General features: G+C 49.0%; 2 protein-coding genes across 13 annotated transcripts in view; one reads left to right on the top strand and one right to left on the bottom strand.

Moving 5' to 3' along the window:
* The window catches only part of SLC8A3 (solute carrier family 8 member A3), a 124,967-nt gene extending 123,579 nt beyond the window's left edge, over positions 1–1,388 (top strand). For all 9 annotated transcript variants that reach the window (XM_027111775.1, XM_027111773.1, XM_027111770.1 and 6 more), the window contains one exon: positions 1,012–1,388. In XM_027111775.1, the coding sequence (XP_026967576.1) occupies positions 1,012–1,388 (377 nt within the window). The remainder of the gene's footprint in view (positions 1–1,011) is intronic.
* A 15,482-nt stretch (positions 1,389–16,870) lies between these two features.
* Positions 16,871–19,396, bottom strand: part of SMOC1 (SPARC related modular calcium binding 1) — a 156,634-nt gene continuing 154,108 nt past the window's right edge. For 2 of the 4 annotated variants that reach the window (XM_027111631.1, XM_027111629.1), the window contains exon 12: positions 16,871–18,781. In XM_027111631.1, coding sequence (XP_026967432.1) covers positions 18,765–18,781 — 17 coding nt within the window. In that variant the 3' untranslated portion in view covers positions 16,871–18,764. The remainder of the gene's footprint in view (positions 18,782–19,396) is intronic. The other 2 variants (XM_027111632.1, XM_027111630.1) reach the window with 1 other exon arrangement.

Raw genomic sequence — 19,396 nt, 5'->3', positions numbered from 1 at the left:
TGGGAAGAAATTGCAGAGAATCAGAGGTTAAAAAAAATTTTTAAAGCAAGGTCATAGGCGATAGAAGGCAAGATGTTTTCTCTGGGAGAAAATTGGCAACAAGGAGGCAAGCCAGGATAAGCCGGGCAAGGGAGCGTTTGGGGCACATCCAAGTCCTTGCAATGCGTCCAGAGAACAGCTGGCAGCATGAGGGGCTTGAAGGTTATCCTGTGGTCCACTCAGCTGGTGTGTGGCTTTGGCTGAGGCTCCTTGGATGTAGGGTGACGCTATGGAAAGGGCTCTTAACATGAGGGTTTTCAGGTCAAATCTCCTGATAACTTACCTTGAGTAGATTCCTTGAACCTTATTTTTCCTAACTTGTCAGATAAAAGGGTGGCTGGCAGTCCTTCCAGTGCTTACAGTTCATGCTGACATCTAAAGGGATGTCAAACAGCCTGCAAGGCCCTGTGCTCTGTATATTAACTGCAAAGGCAGAGCCCTGTCTTCCTTGAGTCCACAGCTGCCCTTGTATCTCCCCATCATGGTTCCCCAGCATGTCCTCTGTCCCCATAAATCCAGCACCTAGCGCAATGCTAAGCCCATGGGCTCACTCACAGTCTGTTACATAAGTAGATGCCCCGTGTGACAGGTGCAGTCAGGCACTTAACTGTAAGAAGCTTCCCTGGATGTTAAGGTTCCCTGGGGAGATATTATGGGAAAGCAAACTCCCCTTACTGCAAAAGTAGTCAAAGGAGAACCATAAACCCATTCAGTAAATGCCAGGACCAGAAAAAAAAAACCTTGGGAATCTTTCCGACGCAGGCAGATGAGGACCGGGTAGCCCAGAGAAGTAAGATGACCCATCCAAGGCCTCACAGCTTATTAATGGCAGAGCTGGGGGTAGCCCCCAACCCCCCACCTGTCATTCCCAGGCTCGGCCTGATGGCCCCAGCTGCCTTACTGGACACCCTCAAAGGCAGGCCCTCCGCGCCTCAGCCTCCCACCAGCTCTTGTCTGTCTGCCTCTTTTCAGATACGTTTGCCAGCAAAGCAGCCGCCGTCCAGGACGTGTACGCAGATGCCTCCATTGGCAATGTCACGGGCAGCAACGCCGTCAACGTCTTCCTGGGCATCGGCCTGGCCTGGTCCGTGGCCGCCATCTACTGGGCCCTGCAGGGACAGGAGTTCCACGTGTCCGCGGGCACGCTGGCCTTCTCTGTCACCCTCTTCACCATCTTCGCGTTTGTGTGCGTCAGCGTGCTCCTGTACCGCCGGCGGCCCCACCTGGGCGGGGAGCTGGGCGGCCCTCGTGGCTGCAAGCTGGCCACGACTTCGCTGTTTGTGAGCCTGTGGCTTCTCTACATACTCTTCGCCACGCTGGAGGCCTACTGCTACATCAAGGGGTTCTGAGCCGCGGCAGCCCTGGAGAGGCCGCGTCAGGACCCGAGCCCCAGGAACTTCCCCCGCCTAGGCCCTGGCAGTGAACTGAAAGGGCAGAGTCTTAAGCAATCCAACAGAACGGAGGAGATACCCATTTTACAAAGTATTTAATTCAATCCAAACCAACAATGGCGACAAATCCAACTCCAGCCCATCTTCCTGCGATGTCCCTGACCCATCACATAGTCAGACCCTTTCGCCACCTTCGATACCACCTTCTTCTGATTATTCCTTTGCTTCTGCTTTCCTCGGGGGCAGGGCTTCTCCTGTCTGTCCAATGTGATACATCACCATTCTCTCACTCCACTGGCGAGGCTCGAAAGTGAGCCCTATCCACGTGGCTGGCTTGGGTTCTCTTTTCATTGCCATCATTATCGTGGTGGCTTTCATTTTCCCATCAGGCTTTGCTCATCATTTGTTTGTTCATCTTGTCTTTTCTCTCTGAGGTTAGTGACAACGGTGCTGTGAAGGAACGCAGGGTCTGAGCCGATGGGTAGAAGCACGAACTTTCAGACACACCCTCTCCCACTTGCACTGGGTAACAGCTGTCTCTTGCTCCATCGAGGTCCTTTTCCCCCTTTCCTTTCATTCTCTTCATTCTTGAATGGACTGGTGGCATTTGGGTGGCAGTAAGTTTGCACACCCAGGCAGCGCGCTAAAGAACTGGGGCTGGGGCTGGAGCACAGCTTTCTATCAAGCTTCTGTCGAAATCCAGTTTAAAACAAGAAGTCATTTTTCTCTTCCCTGCCCAAGCCTTTCCAATTCTGTCTCGTTGTGTCAATGTCTATATGTTTACCCTTCTGCAGGAAGACCCCCAAACGGGAGATAGGGGACAAAAATAGGAATGGGATGTGACGACATAGGGCAGCTAGGGGAACAGAAGGGCTATATGCCTTCTAGAACATCTTTGGCTTCATATCTGAGGCAGGAGAGATGCGATGTCCACCTAGTGAGATCTTTAAGGGAAAAGATTATATGTAAAATGTCAGTGCTTCTGAGAAATGTCAGCTTTACCACACCCTCACTTCCTAATGCACCAGACTAAGAGCTCTGACTGTGTCTCTTGATTTAATGCAAAAACTTAGAGTTTTATGAGAAAATGAGGGCCTCCTTCCACCTCTCCTGGACTCTCTGGTCACATTTGAAAGTATTTTCACAAGACAGGAACTGGAATTCCTCATCTCTCCCACATTCCTGCTTGTTTTTAAACCTCTTGAAGCTCTTTTTCCAGGCTGTGGGCTATTTCTTGCCCCAGTAGGAGGAACCTAAGCTGCCGTAATCCCATGGAGCCTGGGTTTATAGAGAGATTGGCGTGCCCTACAGACCCTTTCCCAACAAATTTTGAAAGGACCTGGCTTTAAAACACAAACACACACGCACACACTTACACACGTGCACGCACACACACACACAGACACAAATAACCACACATATGAAATCACCAAAAGACTGCCCACAGACCTTTAGGCTTTCTGCATTGACATAAATACATTTTTTAAGGGAAAAGAAGAAATTAAAAAACACCTGTTTAATTTTAAACACATTTTTTAAGAAAAAATAGCTGAAAAAGAAACAGTGTTCATGTCATAAGCTATGTTGACAGTTGCCAGTGGAAATGTTGGGTTGGTTTAAAAAAAAAATAAAAGCTATACTTATATCTCTCTAAAGACAGCTTTCTTCTCCCCATGTTGCCTCAGGAAAAGGTCTAGGGGGTCACCTTGGGTTCCTTCTGGAGCTGAAGGGGTTGAGGTGAAAGTGTCTTCTCCTGTTTGTGTCTCCTATTTGTGTCCATCAGGTCCTCAGATGCCAATGTGCCAGACCCAGGATTTTTAAAGCAAAAAATGCTTCAGGACAATGCGACCTGTCAAAGTCTGGACTTTAAGACGCTGGAGGACGTAAGAGGTGGAGCTGTGATGATTAAAGGGGAAAGAGCGTTTTGTATTAGAAAGGCCTGGTAGGGCAAGATTCCAGCTGGACAAACAGCGCCCTGTATTAATTCCCAATAGGCACATTCATTCATTCATTTATTCATGACTCTTTCAGCAAATGTATCTTGAGCACCCTGTGTGCCTTGAGCTACATTTTGGTGCTACCGTGAAGAGTAAGACAGAGTTCCTGACCTCAAGAAACTCACAGTCCAGAGAGGCCGGTAGAACTTCTTTTAACCAAGGCTCTTTTGGTTACAAGAAGAAGAAACCCATTAAGCTAGTTCAAGAAATGAAGGGGGCGGGGGCGATACTGCGGAACCCAAGGCAGGAGCACGGCAGGCCACGGGGGCCTGAAAGCCCTCAGGAAGCAAGGCCACGTTCCACCTCCCCGAAACCGCAAGGTGTCCCCCATCTTTCCTCCTTCTGCCTGTCAGGCCTGTCCACGTCCTCCCCCTCCCAACGTGCTCATGCTTTGTTTGTCTTGCACGTGGCCGGCACTGCCACCAGCCCTGACACTCTGCCATGACCTCACAGCTCTGTTCCCCACAACGAACTAGAGCGTCCCTTTTTAAATCTGAGTGCGGGTTCAATGGAGAAAATGTGGCCAATTTTCCATCCCCAAAGGGCCAGTCCCCAAAGGCAGAACCCTTGTAGAAGGCTGTGTCAAAGGGGTTGGGGTGCCGCGGCCTGATTACTTTGTGTCCTGTGTCCACTCCTGGTCCGAACAACTCAGGTAAGGAGAGGAGGGTGGCGACCACGTTGTACGTACTGTCACCCTTTCCGAAAGCTAAGTGACGGGAAGAAGGCTATGAAGCACATGAGCCATCAAGGTGTGAAGAAAAATTACGGTTCTGTGCCATGAGTGGTCAAAGAATGGCATAGACAGGGCATCACAGGGACATGACAGAAAGAAACACTGACTCAGCCTGCAAGAATTGAACAAGGCTTCACAGAGAATGGGACAGTTAGGTAGGATCTTGAAGGGAGAATAAGTAGTGATTTAACTTGTTGAGGGGGCTTGGTGGTGAAGAACATTCGAGAAGAAACAGCATGCTCGAAGGCACAGGGGTGAATCAGGGGCTGGTGGGGTCATGGGTTAACAAGAGTTGTCACGGCTAGAGGATAGCGTCCAAAAGGACACAAAACAACACCAAAAAAGCAGTCCGGGAGAAGGACTTGGCTGGAAGACTCAATTTTTTGCCAGCCACAAAGTTGATCATGAAAAATGCCCTTCAGCCGATGAAACGGTAGACGCAGAATCGAGAAATCGATTCCGCCCCATCTTTCCCCTTTTGTGGGTCATTTCTGGGTTATCCAGATGTTAGGCTTTGTCAAGAGAGAAGCTGGGATGAACCACAGAGAATGAGGAAGAGGAATCTGAGGACCCGGTACTAGTCGAGATGCCACCCCTGACTCGTTCTGTGGACTTGAGCCAGGCCACCTCCTCTCAGCTTCCTGAACTACAAATAAGGTTTTAATAGATGGCCTCTGAAGCCCATTACTTCTACCTTTAACACTGAGATTCTAGAATATATATACAAGAGCAGGGTGTGTGTGTGTGTGTGTGTGTGTGTGTGTGTGTGTGTGTGTGTGATCAAACTGCCCGTCAACCTCATCAGACAGAGCACAGCAGATGTCCATTTGCAATCCATTGGCTCCACGGCCTGTCTATTGGTGTGAAAAAGACACGGCCAGCCGTGGTGCACATGTCATGTTCAGCATTTTTTTCCTGGCATAGCTGCAGCATTCCCATCCCCTTGATTCATTTATTACTTAGAGCAATGTTAGCTGCTATAATAAAGAAACCCCAGTATGTCAGGGCTGAGCAAAACGAAAAGTGCATTTCTCACTCACGTAATAATCCAGTGAGAATGGTCCCAGTCAGCAGGTGGCTTTCTTCTACACGAGGCAGCAGGCTTGTCAGTGTTTTAAAACAAACATTGTGTGTAAAATTCTGGATTTGGGCTTCTCTGGCCATACTGCGTGGGCTTTCCCTCATGGCAACACTCCAATGGAGCTGATCAGTGGTCACCCCATGTAGACAGGCTTTATGTTCTCGATTCACCAGAGTCCCTACCCAGCCTGCCACTTTCATTCACAGGACCTCCTGGTCCCTGGAGCCATTTATGCGTGTGACACCTGCTATGGGGTCAAGGTCTGGGTTTTGCATTTTGGCCTTCCACGTGTTTGGTGCTAACCTCCAGTATTCTGTGAGGTTTGAATCCCAGTTATACCACTTTTACCTTTCGTGGGATTTTTAAACAAGTACTTTAACCTCCCTTAGCCTCAGTTTCTCCAATCCAGACATACAGCTGTTGCAAAGGTTAAATGAATGATTTTTCAAGGCAGTTACCATAGTGCCCTATACCTAGCATGTACTCTGGAAATATTCCTTTCATCTCACGTTAATGCTTTGTGGTAAAATCCCTTACAGCTGGTGCTCTCAGGGTCTGACATGTTCCAGGGGACTGTCAGTGTTCGGGGTGGGGTGGTGGTGATGGATGGCCTCAGGCCACTTCATCCAACATACCGTCCCTCTATATGTTGGTCCAGGCAGGCTCCACGGAAGTGGAGAGAAGCTCTCCATGGTCTTGCTTCTGTAGCAGGAGCAGGTCTCTAGCTCCTCAGACTGCATGGGGCACAGAGGTTAAGATTTAGAGGGATGGCCAAGGGGCACCAAGACCCCCAGGTCAAGCAAGCCCCTTGGAACATTGGAGAAGTGGGGCAGATACGTCTGGCATCAAAGAAAGAGTGACAAAGAAAAGGACAACAGCCCATATAGAGTCTTTCATGCTAATAGTAAAGTGGGTCACGGTGGACAGAAATACCTGAGGGCTTGCAGAAGGAGGTGAAGCCTTGGGAGAAGCCACGTAGTCTGGCCAAGGTTATCCTGCAAGTGAGTGGCAGAGCAGGACTTAACTACATAGGTCCACCAGATTTCAAAGTCACTGCTTATTAACTGAATATGCACCTGTTGGGTGTGTAAGACCAGCACTGTTTACTTTCATAATGTTGAAGAAGAAAGTTAGGAGCATAAATAGGATGACTTGTCTTGGTTTCTCCAGGACTTTCCTGGGTTTAGCACTGAAATTCACATATTTTAGGAAACCCCTCAGTCCTGGGAAATAGGGATGGTTGGTCACCAAAAAATATTACAACTGTCTTACAGAGTAAGACTTAGTACAGAATTGCTACTACTAGTAAATGGTTGTCGCTGCACACACACCTTCTACTATGTCATGCTGTCATCTTTTCCCAAACATTCCATGTCCCATTACTCTCAGCAAGCACTTCAGCTGGATGAAGTGGTGTGAATACCTGGTGTGAATACTCAAAACTTCATCCCACAGAATTTGAATTCTTCGTGCATTGCTCCAGTTTTTCATTGATCAGTACCCTCAGGAAATGGAGTATGAAAAGGCAGCCCCAATGAATCCCGAGGTTCCAAACATAGTCCTTCATACTCTCATTGTGTAGCAGCCCAGTTCCCCCCTAAGTAACTGGGATAATCACCCCGCCCAGCTCAGTGATCTCTTCTGCCTGTTAGCTTCTTGGCATAAATAATCCGAAATGGCTAGAGAGTATGTTCAGCTTCTAAATCATCAGAACCATAACTGTGTTCCCTGGTGGAGGCATTTCTCCGTGAGGCATTACGACCTCCAGACCTACTGAGCCCAAGGTTGTAGGGGCAAAAAGTAAAATTCTTCAAGAGGATTATTGGGCATAATGATGAGAGGGGTCACCCCACCTCTACTCCTTGATCCTCAGACCTATGCATCCTGTCTAGAAGAAGTCAGCACTGTATACTGGCCCCCAATTTAAAGCATACACTGCATTCGGTGGGATAGCATCCCAACCTCACAAGGTATTATCTCCTAGCTGGTGCTATAATTGAGCCTGCAAGAGGTCATTCCAATATTATGTCAAGACAGCCACCTTTGAGTGATAAGAAATGTGCTAAGACCAGTGCCTCTGATGAAAGGCTTGTTAAAAAGATATCATGGCAATAGATAAGGCACTCTGAGTCCGTGAAAGATGTTAGCAGAAACACTATGGCCAAATCCCTTAAGCTTGTTTTCTATGTCTGTGAGTCTATTTCTGTTTTGTAAATAAGTTCATTTGTATCATTTTTTAAGATTCCACATATAAGTGATAGCGTATGATATTTGTCTTTGTCTGACTTACTGCACTTAGTAGGATAATCTCTAGGTCCATCCACATTGCTGCAAATGGCATTATTTCATTCTTTTTTATGCCTGAGTAATATTCCATTGTGTATACATACCGCATCATCTCTACCCATTCATCTGTCGATGGACACTTAGGTGGCTTCCATGTCTTGTCTATTGTAAATAGTGCTGCTATGAACATAGAGGTTCGTGTGTCTTTTCAAATTATAGTTTTGTCCAGACATATGCCCAGGAGTGGGATCGCTGGATCATACGATAACTCCATCTTCAGTTTTTTAAGGAACCGCCATACTGTTCTCCATAGTGGCTGCACCAATTTAATTCCCACTAACAGGGTAGGAGGGTTCCCTTTTCTCCACACCCTCTCCAGCATTTATTATTCATAGACTTTTTGATGATGGCCATTCTGATCAATGTGAGGTAATACCTCATTGTAATTTTAAAATATCAAACAAGCAAAATCTTTTCACCAACTCAAGGATTTTCATTGACCACTCCCCAGTGACAAATTAAGAAAAGATGCTAAAATAGTGACTGCAATTTTCATTGTATTCCTCCTGAAAACTCAGGGGCATAGCTAGGGTACGATCAGGGTGGTTTAGAATTCAGGAGGAAGCAGCAACAGTCAGATTGGGTGAGCCAAGTTTAGAAGGACAAGACATAATTAGCTATACAAGGAAGACAGGTGAGGACACACATCCCGGGCAGTTTGGCAACGCTGTATGGAGAAGTGATGGAGAGAAGACGGTGGCTTATTTGTGGAGACCTGGGTTCAAGTTCTGCTGTCATATCACCAGCAGAGTGACCCTGGCTATGTCATCTAAGGTGCTGAAGTCTCATGTTTTTCAGTCCATTACATAATTAAGGTACTTTTACCTCCTCTAGAGTTTGGGGGATTAAAATATATAACTGATATAATTTATGCATCTCACTGCCTAGTAGATTTCTCATTATGTATGTTATTATTGATATCGTTGCCCCAGGAGAAGGCATGAGAAGTGAAGGCACTGAACAGCGTGGGGCACGGAGTGGTGTAATGTACACGATTGAAGAGTGGACTGAATGTGAAAGCAGCAGGGCTTAACTGGACGTACACCAGTGTGTCGTGCCAGCATCACAACAATGAGATGTGCACAATTTTCAGGAGAGTGTGTATGGGAGGAGTGGTTGAAGATCACAACCAGATCAAGAAATTTAGCTTTGTGGGCTAAACTAAGGCAACTATATTCATCTCCAAATCTATTGTATTAGTCTGCTCAGGCTGCCATAACAAAATAACACAGACTGGGTGGCTTAAACAACAGAAATTTATTTTCTCACAGTTCTGGAAGTTAGAAGTCCATGATCAAGGTGCTGACAGGGTTGGTTTCTGGGGCGGTGTCTCTTCCTGACTTGCAGATGGTCACCTTCTCACTGTGTCTTCAAATGACCTTTTCTCTGGGCACAGAGAGAGATCTCCGGTATCTCTTCCTCTTCTTATGAGGACACCAGTCCTATTGGATCAGGGCCTCACCCTTATGACCTCTTCTAACCTTGATTACCTCCCTAAAGGGCCCATCTCCAAATATAGTCACATTGGAAGTTAGGGCTTCAACGTATGAATTAGTGGATGAGACACAATTCAGTATCCCCCCACTGAGGGACTTTGAGCAGGAGGGTAACATGATCTGATTTGCCTTTTCATTAGCTCAGTCTGAGCTGTCTGCGTTGTGGAGGATGGTTGAGGTGGGGAGTGGATGGAGGGGAGACCAGAGACCATTTACAACTATCGACCACTGAAGGAAGCAGATGGAATGGTGGCAGTGGGGCGGGGGGGGGGGGGGGGAAAGGAGGTCCCAGGGGAGAGAGAATTAAGAGGGGGAGTTCACAGGACACGGCAACGGACTGGATGGACAAGGAAGGGAGGACATTGTAGGGAGGAAGCAAGCAGGGCTCTGGGGTCCCAGGCTTGGGGGAGTGGCTGGCTGGTGTGCCTGGCACTGAGGAGAGGTGGGTGGAGATGGCGTGCCCAGTTTTAGTTATATTGAGTTTTCGGGGCTTGTGGGACACCCAAGTGGAAGTGTCCAGGAGCCTGGATTCAGCAGAGACCTGAGCTGAGTCTGGAACAATCTCTCTAGCAGATTTCCAGAGCAGTTGCCATTCTCCTGAGAGTCTATTCTGAAATTACTTAAAATAGCCACACGCTGCCCTGCAGCCCTCCTTAGTCACCAGTGTGAAAACCTCAAACACCAGCAACCCAGCAGAGACACCTCAGACAACTTCTAGTTTGTTTTTCCAGTTTGAGGTGTCTCATTCTTCCCAACCCGTCTTCCTCCACCCCTCCCCCAGGCCTTTCATTTCTCTCACACGTCCCCTCCCCGACCATAGTTTCCCCCCCACCCCCCACCCCCGAACTCAGCCTATCTTGGCTCTTTTTTTTCTTTTTAACATCTTTATTGGAGTATAATTGCTTTACAATGGTGTGTTAGTTTCTGCTTTATAACAAAGTGAATCAGTTATATACATACATATGTTCCCATATCTCTTCCCTCTTGCGTCTCCCTCCCTCCCACCCTCCCTATCCCACCCCTCTAGGTGGTCACAAAGCACCGAGCTGATCTCCCTGTGCTATGCGGCTGCTTCCCACTAGCTATCTACCTTACGTTTGGTAGTGTACATATGTCCATGCCTCCCTCTCGCTTTGTCACAGCTTACCCTACCCCCTCCCCATATCCTCAAGTCCATTCTCTAGTAGGTCTGTGTCTTTATGCCTGTCTTACCCCTAGGTTCTTCATGACATTTTTTTTCTTAAATTCCATATATATTTGTTAGTATACAGTATGTGTCTTTCTCTTTCTGACTTACTTCACTCTGTATGACAGACTCTAGGTCTAGCCACCTCATTACAAATAGCTCAATTTCATTTCTTTTTATGGCTGAGTAATATTCCATTGTATATATGTGCCACATCTTCTTTATCCATTCATCCAATTATGGACACTTAGGTTGTTTCCATCTCTGGGCTATTGTAAATAGAGCTGCAATGAACATTTTGGTACATGACTCTTTTTGAATTATGGTTTTCTCAGGGTATGTGCCCAGTAGTGGGGTTGCTGGGTCATATGGTAGTTCTATTTTTAGTTTTTTAAGGAACCTCCATACTGTTCTGCATAGTGGCTGTACCAATTCACATTCCCCCCAGCAGTGCAAGAGTGTTCCCTTTTCTCCACACCTTCTCCAGCATTTATTGTTTGTAGATTTTTTGATGATGGCCATTCTGACTGGTGTGAGATGATATCTCATTGTAGTTTTGATTTGCATTTCTCTAATGATTAATGATGTTGAGCATTCTTTCATGTGTTTGTTGGCAGTCTGTATATCTTCTTTGGAGAAATGTCTATTTAGGTCTTCTGCCCATTTTTGGATTGGGTTGTTTGTTCTTTTGTTATTGAGCTGCATGAGCTGCTTATAAATTTTGGAGATTAATCCTTTGTCAGTTGCTTCATTTGCAAATATTTTCTCCCATTCTGAGGGTTGTCTTTTGGTCTTGTTTATGGTTTCCTTTGCTGTGCAAAAGCTTTGAAGTTTCATTAGGTCCCATTTGTTTATTTTTGTTTTTATTTCCATTTCTCTAGGAGGTGGGTCGAAAAGGATCTTGCTGTGATTTATGTCATAGAGTGTCCTGCCTATGTTTTCCTCTAAGAGTTTGATAGTGTCTGGCCTTACATTTAGGTCTCTAATCCATTTTGAGCTTATTTTTGTGTGTGGTGTTAGGGAGTGCTCTAATCTCATACTCTTACATGTAGCTGTCCAGTGTCCCCAGCACCACTTATTGAAGAGGCTGTTTATGAGCCTTGACCTTTCCCCACGGCTCTCTCAGCCGCTCCTGATTTCCTTCTTGCCTCTCTTCCCCCTCCCCCTGCACATCGCTTTACCTCTTGGTCTGTCTGCATTTTCTTTCCTCTCTAAAGCATACACATCTTCTCATAGTTTTTCTTCCTTTGCTGCCAATCACAGCCCCATAATGTGGATCCCCTTCAAGGAGGCTTTCTAACTCCTGTCCCACTCCCTAAAGGTGCATTTGTTTCATCTCCCCATTCTGCACCAGCCCCGCTTCACGCTCTGGACCCTCAGCGTGTCTTCCCATTTGGTGTGCTTCCTCATCCCCTGGAACGCACAAACCTCCTGTAGTGCAGGACCTGTTTAGCTGTGCACAGAAGAGCAAAGAGCCCAGACAGAAAGGATCTGTCTGTGAAAAGTGAAGGGAGTTACCTGAAGCCAAAGGTAGCCCAATGGCTGAACCAGGATGAAAAGCTGACCTTCTGACTCTAAGTCCAGGACCCTGGGAAATTTACAACACCAGGTGCACTAGGGTCTACACAGACCCTGACATCTCACCTCAGCTGGGCTCCTGCTGCCTCCCAGGGGTCCTCCCTACCATCTCCCGCTGACTCCCCACTACCCTCCCCAAGGAGAATGCTGCAAAGCTTTCCCAAACCTCCTGCCTCAAGTCAGGACCTCCTCTGGTCACTGAGCTCTGCTGGGTCCTGGTCTCCACCAGGCCATTCCACACCCGGTCAAGGATTTTAAAGGGACCTAGGTTCAATGGGGTCAAATTAAATACTCTGGAGTCAGCTCTGCCCCGCATGGCTCGACCTGGGTCTCAAGGGTGACCCCTCAGAAATCAGAGTTCGCGTCTTTAATGGGGAGGAGGGATGCTTAGAGAAGAGAGTTGCTAAACACTGGGCGGTGGAAAGGATGGGGGACTGAAAAACCTGGGGTTTCTGTTTGCAGCTACATAGCACATGTCTAAAAGTACTCCCCTTAAAAAGCTCCAACTCCTTCCTCTGGGCCAGTATCACAGGGGGTTAAAGAATAACAGAAATGGGCCGCTCATGGGAATTTAGGAGATGTATTTATACAGCACAGAGGTCTGTGGGAGGAGTGGAGGTGAGTGGGTCACCTGGAGTCTTACCTGGTCCTGGGGTCGACGCCCCGAGGGCAAAGTTGTCTAGGACGGCAGGCCCATTAGGGCTCTGAGATGGTGGGAGCCGGAAGGTCCCTGGGCCTGGAGTTGGAGCTACTGGGAGATTCTCTCTGGGATCATCTTCCCTTGAATCTATCACTAAACCCACCATAATAGGACTTTGAGGGGAGAACATTTTCTACTTTCCCGGAATTGGTGATAAGGACCCAAAATGAAGAAAAAAGAGATGCAAAGTATCCCATATCATAAAGAACAACAGCTAGGGCCTGATACCCTCCCCAAAGAGGGCATGATACTTGAAATAGCTTTGTAACTAACCACCCTTCCCCATCCCATTCTATAAAAGAAGGTTGGGGGGAGAGAGCAGAAGGAGATAGACAAGAAACTCTGGGTGGCTTCCTCCCCTCCTTGAAGCTAAAAAATCAGGGAGGCTCTGAGAGAATTGTCCGTGGGGATTTAAGCTGGCTGCTGGCCTGACATCTCCTTTCCCAACTGGGCATCTGTGACGCAGCCGATTTGCTGATCAGTCCCCTCTACCTAGTGAAGCAGGGAGGGGAGAAGAGGGAGAGATGCAGAGCCGAGAGGAGCCATTGAGGGTCGACCTGCACCCCATCAACTGGTACAGGAAGGATGTGTAAGTCTCCCACGGGTGAATGGACACCCCAGCAGGGAGCCAGGTGCGAGCCATAATTCAGGTACAAAACCCAAGGCAGGGTCCTCGGAGCAAAGTGGACACGGGGTATATTGCTGTAGGGAAGTGTGGAAAAGGTCAAGCCAGAGCTGGACTTCCCACATAAAGGCCCTGTGCAGTGGGGGGCCCTACCCAGACCCGGCGTGGGCTCCATACGAGGACCAGTATTTGAGCATCTGCTACAGAGAGGGCAAGTAGCGCTAACCTGAGAAGCTGCTACAATGAATGGAGAGGACCACAACTGTTGTCTGTTAGGAGGCCGCCACGGTGTTCCTTTCCCTCTTCCCTACCCCATCACCTCAGGAGAGCTGCATCAGGATAAAGTGGAGGACGCATTGTCTCAGAGCCTGACCGAAGCCCCACTGCTCTCTCCTCCAAGCCAGTTAACGACTGTGCCAGGGCAAGGAGGGGAGGAGTATCTAAATGAAGCTGGAGATTGAAGCTTTGTCATTGGCTGGAACTGAGCTTGTAAATACCTGAAGTAACCAGGAAGTTATGGGAACTGCCCAAGTTGTCCTAAGGGATCCCCTACACGGAGGAAGGAGGCTATGCAGAGGAGCACAGTGAAAGCTGTGACTGCAGAGGGAAAGTTTCACATCTGTACCCCAGAGTACTGCTATTCCCCAACTGCTTTCACCCGGCGTTACTTGACGCCCCACCAAGTTCTCAAGCACTGGGGGCATGGCTAGTTACTCCAGGGCCTCAGTTACCTGAGACTTAGCTCCCAGGTGGGGTGGGGGGAGCTCACAGGAGGGAAGGTGCATTCACCCTCTGCTTTACCAACGACGGGGAGAACGGTAATTACCGTAAATGGGATAGATCTGTCAGAAATAATAGACGTAAAATGCACCATGTAAACTGTGAAAAGCAAGTCTTTTTATTCTTGGACAACGTAAAAATTGCAGCTTTTTTCATCAATATGGAAAACACAAAGATAATCTACATTGTGATAGTCACCAGAGCTGTTCACCAAATATTTCTAATTCTCCTTCTGGCCGCTCACCAACTGCCTTTGAGCTAGATGGGACCATGCGACTTGCTGTAGTCATTGAGATGTGAACAAAGTGACGTCACTTCCAGATGGAAGCTTTAAGAACAAGGGTACAATTTAGCATGTTCCCCCGCCCCCTCCTGCTTTTTTTTTTTTTTTTTTTTTTTTTTTTTTTTGCCTCCGAGAGCATGGAGAATGGAGCCGCCCTCAACCTGGGTCCCTGATGAAGAGCAGCGCCCCCTGCTGACGTATGATGGATATGTTCCAGGAGGGAGAAGAATAGCTTTGTGATTTAAGGGTGCGGGGGATGTGTGTTACTGCATCTCATCCTGGTGTCTCCTGATTCTTATGGGTAACTCACCAATGTGCCCATAATCCAGTGAAGACACCACATCCAAGTATCCAGTGCCCCTCCACCACCAAGCGTGTGGATGAACAAGGTTGCCCTGGTTGGGTGTGTCACATACAGGATGGTGCACCATTAGCTGTAGTACAAAGCTTTGCTACGAAGACCCCAGGCAAGAGGACCTTCACAGAGCAGCTGAGGGAAGAAGGGAAGCAATGCAGACAGTGGAAGGGATGAGGCTACACCGATGAGGTGTTGGCTGGGGTGACATAGAAGAGTATAAGGGATGAGCCAGACCTGTGTCACACACCTAGCACAGGCATTCATTGGCAGGCATGTAACCAAGGTCATGACCCTTCCCTGTATTAATTCAGGAAAGTCACAGAAAGGAGAGTCGTGATCCAGGCCATAGGAATGAGGGCTTGAGTTGGTGGTACTGCATGAAAAAGGTCAAGTTTCACCTGTCACCCCTTGTACAAGTAAAAAAAAAAAAGTCAAATGCCACAGACCAGAAGATCAGGTTGCCAGGAAGCTCCTCAGCCTCCTTCGTGGGCACACCTGTGGCCCTGTGGGTCATTCAGGAACTTGGGAGTAAATGGCCGGATGAGCAGGCTGGCTCTCTCTCTGGGTTTTTTCTACAAGGGCTCTGGTGCTGTCAGCTTCCCATCCCACCCAGATCCCCTGGGGAACCAGGGGTGAGTACCAGCCTGGAAGCCCCTCCTCTCATGGCATCTGAGGGGCCCTGGCAAGATGCCTGGCCCCAGCAGCAGTCACCTCTCTCTTTTTTTTTTTTTTTCTTTCTTTCTGGTCGTGCTGTGCGGCATTTGGGATCTTAGTTCCCTGACCAGGGGTCAAACCTGCGCCTCCTGCATTGGAACTGCAGAGTCTTAACCACTGGACCGCCAGGGAAGTCCCAAGTCATCTCTTGACAACGTCCCCTGTCTTCCCCTCCCCACAGAGGCCAAGCATGCCTCAGGAGACTTTTGGTGAAGGAAGAAACAGGATGGACCTACCGTTCACTTCTCCTTGACCGCTGCTGGGAATGGCCCTCCTGTCTCTGGAGAAAGCAGAGGAAGGCTGAGCGGGGCTGCAGGCTGGCTCTGCCCCCTTCCCACATCAGCCTGGATCTCTCTGCAGAGGCTAGGTCAACCCCAAGTCTCCCAATGAGGTGCTGCATGGGCAAATACCTCCCTTATTTCTCTTCCCCAAATCCCTGAAGCCCATGAGAGACCTCTACAAATTAGTGGTTTTTAGTAAGACTCTAAACTATGCAGAGAAAAAAGTGTACTCACAGCTGAATGCAGCCACCCGGGGTTAAGGAGGGAGAAGGCTGTTGTTCTAGCCCCTCCAGGAAGGCATCTGGGCAGTGGGCAGAGCTCTAGGCCTGGAGAGGAAGATCTTAGGGTGACACCCAGCTCTGCCTTTCCCAGCTGGGTGTAACCCAGCAAGTCACCGAGCTCCCAAGTCTGCGTCCACACCTGTGAAATGGGATTGATGACGCCAGTAGCACTGGGCTGGGGTGAGTATTAAGTATTTCAGGGCCCGTGGACAGAGCAGCTCAGTGTCGGCACTAGAGAAGGGGGACCTATATGACCCCATTCAAAGGCTGACATCCTTTCCCGGGAAAAAGCTGAAGGAGGCTAGGGGAGAATTTCTCAGGGGCGTTATCTTCTGTTCACCTGCAAAGGACAAGGGAACAGAGGTGACAAAAAGAGACTGGTGAGGAAGCCACATCCGGGGACAGCTGCGTGTGGGCAGGGGTGGGATACAAAGGGAAAAGACGCCCCATAACAGCAGACACAATCTAGAGCCTCGTCTCTGCTGCGATGTCCACGCTGAAGGCCTCCAGCAATGCCAAGCAGGCCAGCAGCCTCGACCTGAATATGTGACCTGAACATGTGTCCCACAAAAGTGGGGCACGGACGGTGTGACCCTCACTGGGGGCCTGCTCCCTGTCTACGGCTGCTTTCCAGCCTGGGGTCTTGTGATAAGGATGATGGCCACAACGCCCACTCCCACCAGCCTGAAGCCACAGAATGGGCTGCCCCCAGCCCTGCCCCAAAAGCACCACCACCAACATCCCCTACCTTCCTTGTGAGGGCAAGAGGGAGAATTACAAAGAGGGCACCAACACTGCAGGTGAGGGCCCAGGGCATCGACGTCCTAACCGCAAAGTGTGGCGCCACCTATCGGCCACTTCTGGGTTCCTTTCCCATCTAGCACCTCAGACTTCCCAAGGTCAGAGTGGAGGGCACCTGGGCCACAGAAAACAACTAGCCTTTTAAGGAAATGAAACCTTTCCATCAGAGGAAGCCACCCAAAGAAAGAGGCAACGGCCACCAAGATTGACTCATTTTTATTTTTTATAAAACAAGCTACAAATAGTCTCCCTCCCTCCTCACAAAGGAAAACCACAGAACACAGCCTCCACATATGTGTGAGAGAGAAGATGCCCAGGGGAGAGTCTGATGTTCTACAAGGAGGTGCTTCCTCCTGGCCAGAGTAGGGGACTGGGGTCTCCTGGAAAGTCCATCCGGTTCCAGCACGCTGAGCTTTCTGGTCCAAACTAATGGGCTAGGGCTCCCCTTCCACCTTACCGTGCTGGGATGGGGCCTCCAGTCACCCTAACACAACCTCTGGGACTTTCACCCAGACAGCAAGAACCTTCTCCAGTCAGAGGATGGGATACCGGGATGGGGTACGAGATGCAGGAGATGTGGCCAGATTTCCAAAAGCAATCCATAGGGGCCCCAGTCCTGGGCTACTACCCAGCCTCCCTCACTGCTGCCACGCCTGCTCATGGAAGGGGTGCTAAGTGCCACGTGTTGCTCTTTGATGACTGTCAGATAGGCATGGTCACCCGGGCAGAAGAAGCTGGCATCTGACCCGAAGGCTGCCCAGCACATTGGATTCCACGCTGGAATCACAGTAAAATGTCTGTGGAAAGCTAGGCCTGGATTTCCCCATAGCTGGGTTATTATCTCTGCACTTCTAGGCGAGGGCAGAAGTGGGAGGCCCGAGATGAGCTCTGCTCTGGAATTGGCCTCAAGCCTGGAAGCCTTTAAGAGCATTTAAGGGAACAGGAAGAACCTCAGTACTGAGTTTTGGAAAAAAAAAGGCTGAGTTTCCAACAAGGTGACCAACACAACTCTTCCCTCAGGCTTATGATGACCAGAGGATGGCAAGGGGAGATAGAGGAGAGTGGAAGTAAAAGCCTAGTCTGACCTTGGCCCTGGGAGCCGTCTCGGGAAGCCTCATTCGTGGGTTTGCAGGAGGTGAGAAGCCTCCTGTGGGGACTGCACTCACCAGGGCAGGCCTTCTGTCCTCTTCCCTCCGCTGCTCAGATACGAAACAGCTACTAAATAAAAGGCCCCTCTGTGTGTCTTTTCCTTCTTTGGCTCCCTTCTCATGCTTTACGTGGAGGAGATGCTAAACATGGGTGGAAATGTTTCAACTGACCCTAACGCAAATCCTTGGAGGACAATTTGCTCAGTGGGCCACCAGGACACTGTGCACCCACGGGGTCAGGGCCACCTGGGGATCCGGATGGCAGGAACACATGGGCACGGGAGCCCTCCCTTCAGGGGCCCCTCACATTGTCCCACACCCAGCCTCCCTTGAGAGGGTCAACCGCCAAGTGACTTGCCAGCTCTGACAGACACAGCAAGAGGCGGTGCCCTCCTCCCACTAGAAAAGAACTAATGGAGTCTGCACTCTAACCACAGGGGTTGTTCTCCAAACAGAATCCAAGCGGGCTGGGGATGGAGTTCTGGGTTCCAGAAAGCTGGCCCGTGGGTCCAGAGCCCTCACAGCCCAGAGCAGGAACAGGGAGGGGAATAAACAGACAGCAGTGCCAATGGCTGTACAAAAGAACTATACAATTTACATATATATTTATATACAGTATATAAATCTCTTTCTTCTCAGTCCCAACAAGACCCTCACCCCCTCAGAACCCTAAACGTTGTCAGTAGCAGATCCAAAACCTTAACAATAAAAGAGAACAAACAGTCTTTCTTCCCTTTCCTTTTCCCACCGTGGTATTAGATATTGGTGTTTAAAAATGAAACCAAAAAGAAAACACACAAGTAAGAGTTATTAAAAGTGCAAACACGGTGGGCACCACTCATGTTACATGGGATGTGGCTGGGCTGTGGGCAGCGTCCAAGGTCAGGTGTCTGGTGATCCATCCTGCCTCCCTGGTCTCTCCACATGCCCTTTGGTTTTCTGCTCCTTAGATGAGGCGTCCTACTGAGAAGGGAGGTATAAGTGAGAAGTTAGGGTTGGGTTTACGAGCAATCCAGCTACACATGTCCATTTCCTCACCGGAGCAGGCTTTTCTACCTGCTGTTAAACACGGGGCTGGGTGGGACACAGGTAACCTGGACTTGCAGACAAGCCCATGTTTCACCAGCCCATCTTTGCCACCACGAGGCATCACAGTGGCAACAAAATGAGGCTGCCATTCCAGAGAACTAGGTTTTGCCCAGTAAACACAGTTGGGGGGCGTGCACTCTGTACAAACCATCCTACTCCCAGATGCCAGCCTTTCAACCTGGGGCTGGGGCGGAAGTGGTAGGTGCTCGTTTATAGGTGGGAATGGTAGGATCCTTGTAGCACTAACTAATCTTTCTCTTGTGTCCTCAGCAAACAAATCGAACATGGGAGTCCAAGTAACTTGGCCAATCCCAACACTCCGCTACACTACCGAAGCTGCATCAGGGGGCCCATAGAAAGGACCCCAGAAAGAAGGCAACTTACTGAATGGGTTTTTGCCTGATCATTTTCCCTGGGGGAAGATGCCAAAACAGGAACTTAGGATGCTTGAGTGGCCTTGACCCAGAGAACTGGTAGGGCTTCTTCTAT

This window comes from Aethalodelphis obliquidens, unplaced genomic scaffold (genome assembly GCF_003676395.1).
Source record: "Aethalodelphis obliquidens isolate GAN/ISIS:26980383/991018 unplaced genomic scaffold, ASM367639v1 scaffold10, whole genome shotgun sequence".
In the NCBI taxonomy this organism is placed as follows: domain Eukaryota; kingdom Metazoa; phylum Chordata; class Mammalia; order Artiodactyla; family Delphinidae; genus Aethalodelphis; species Aethalodelphis obliquidens.
Note: the sequence above shows the minus strand (reverse complement) of the source record. Positions and strands in the feature narration are given on the sequence as shown.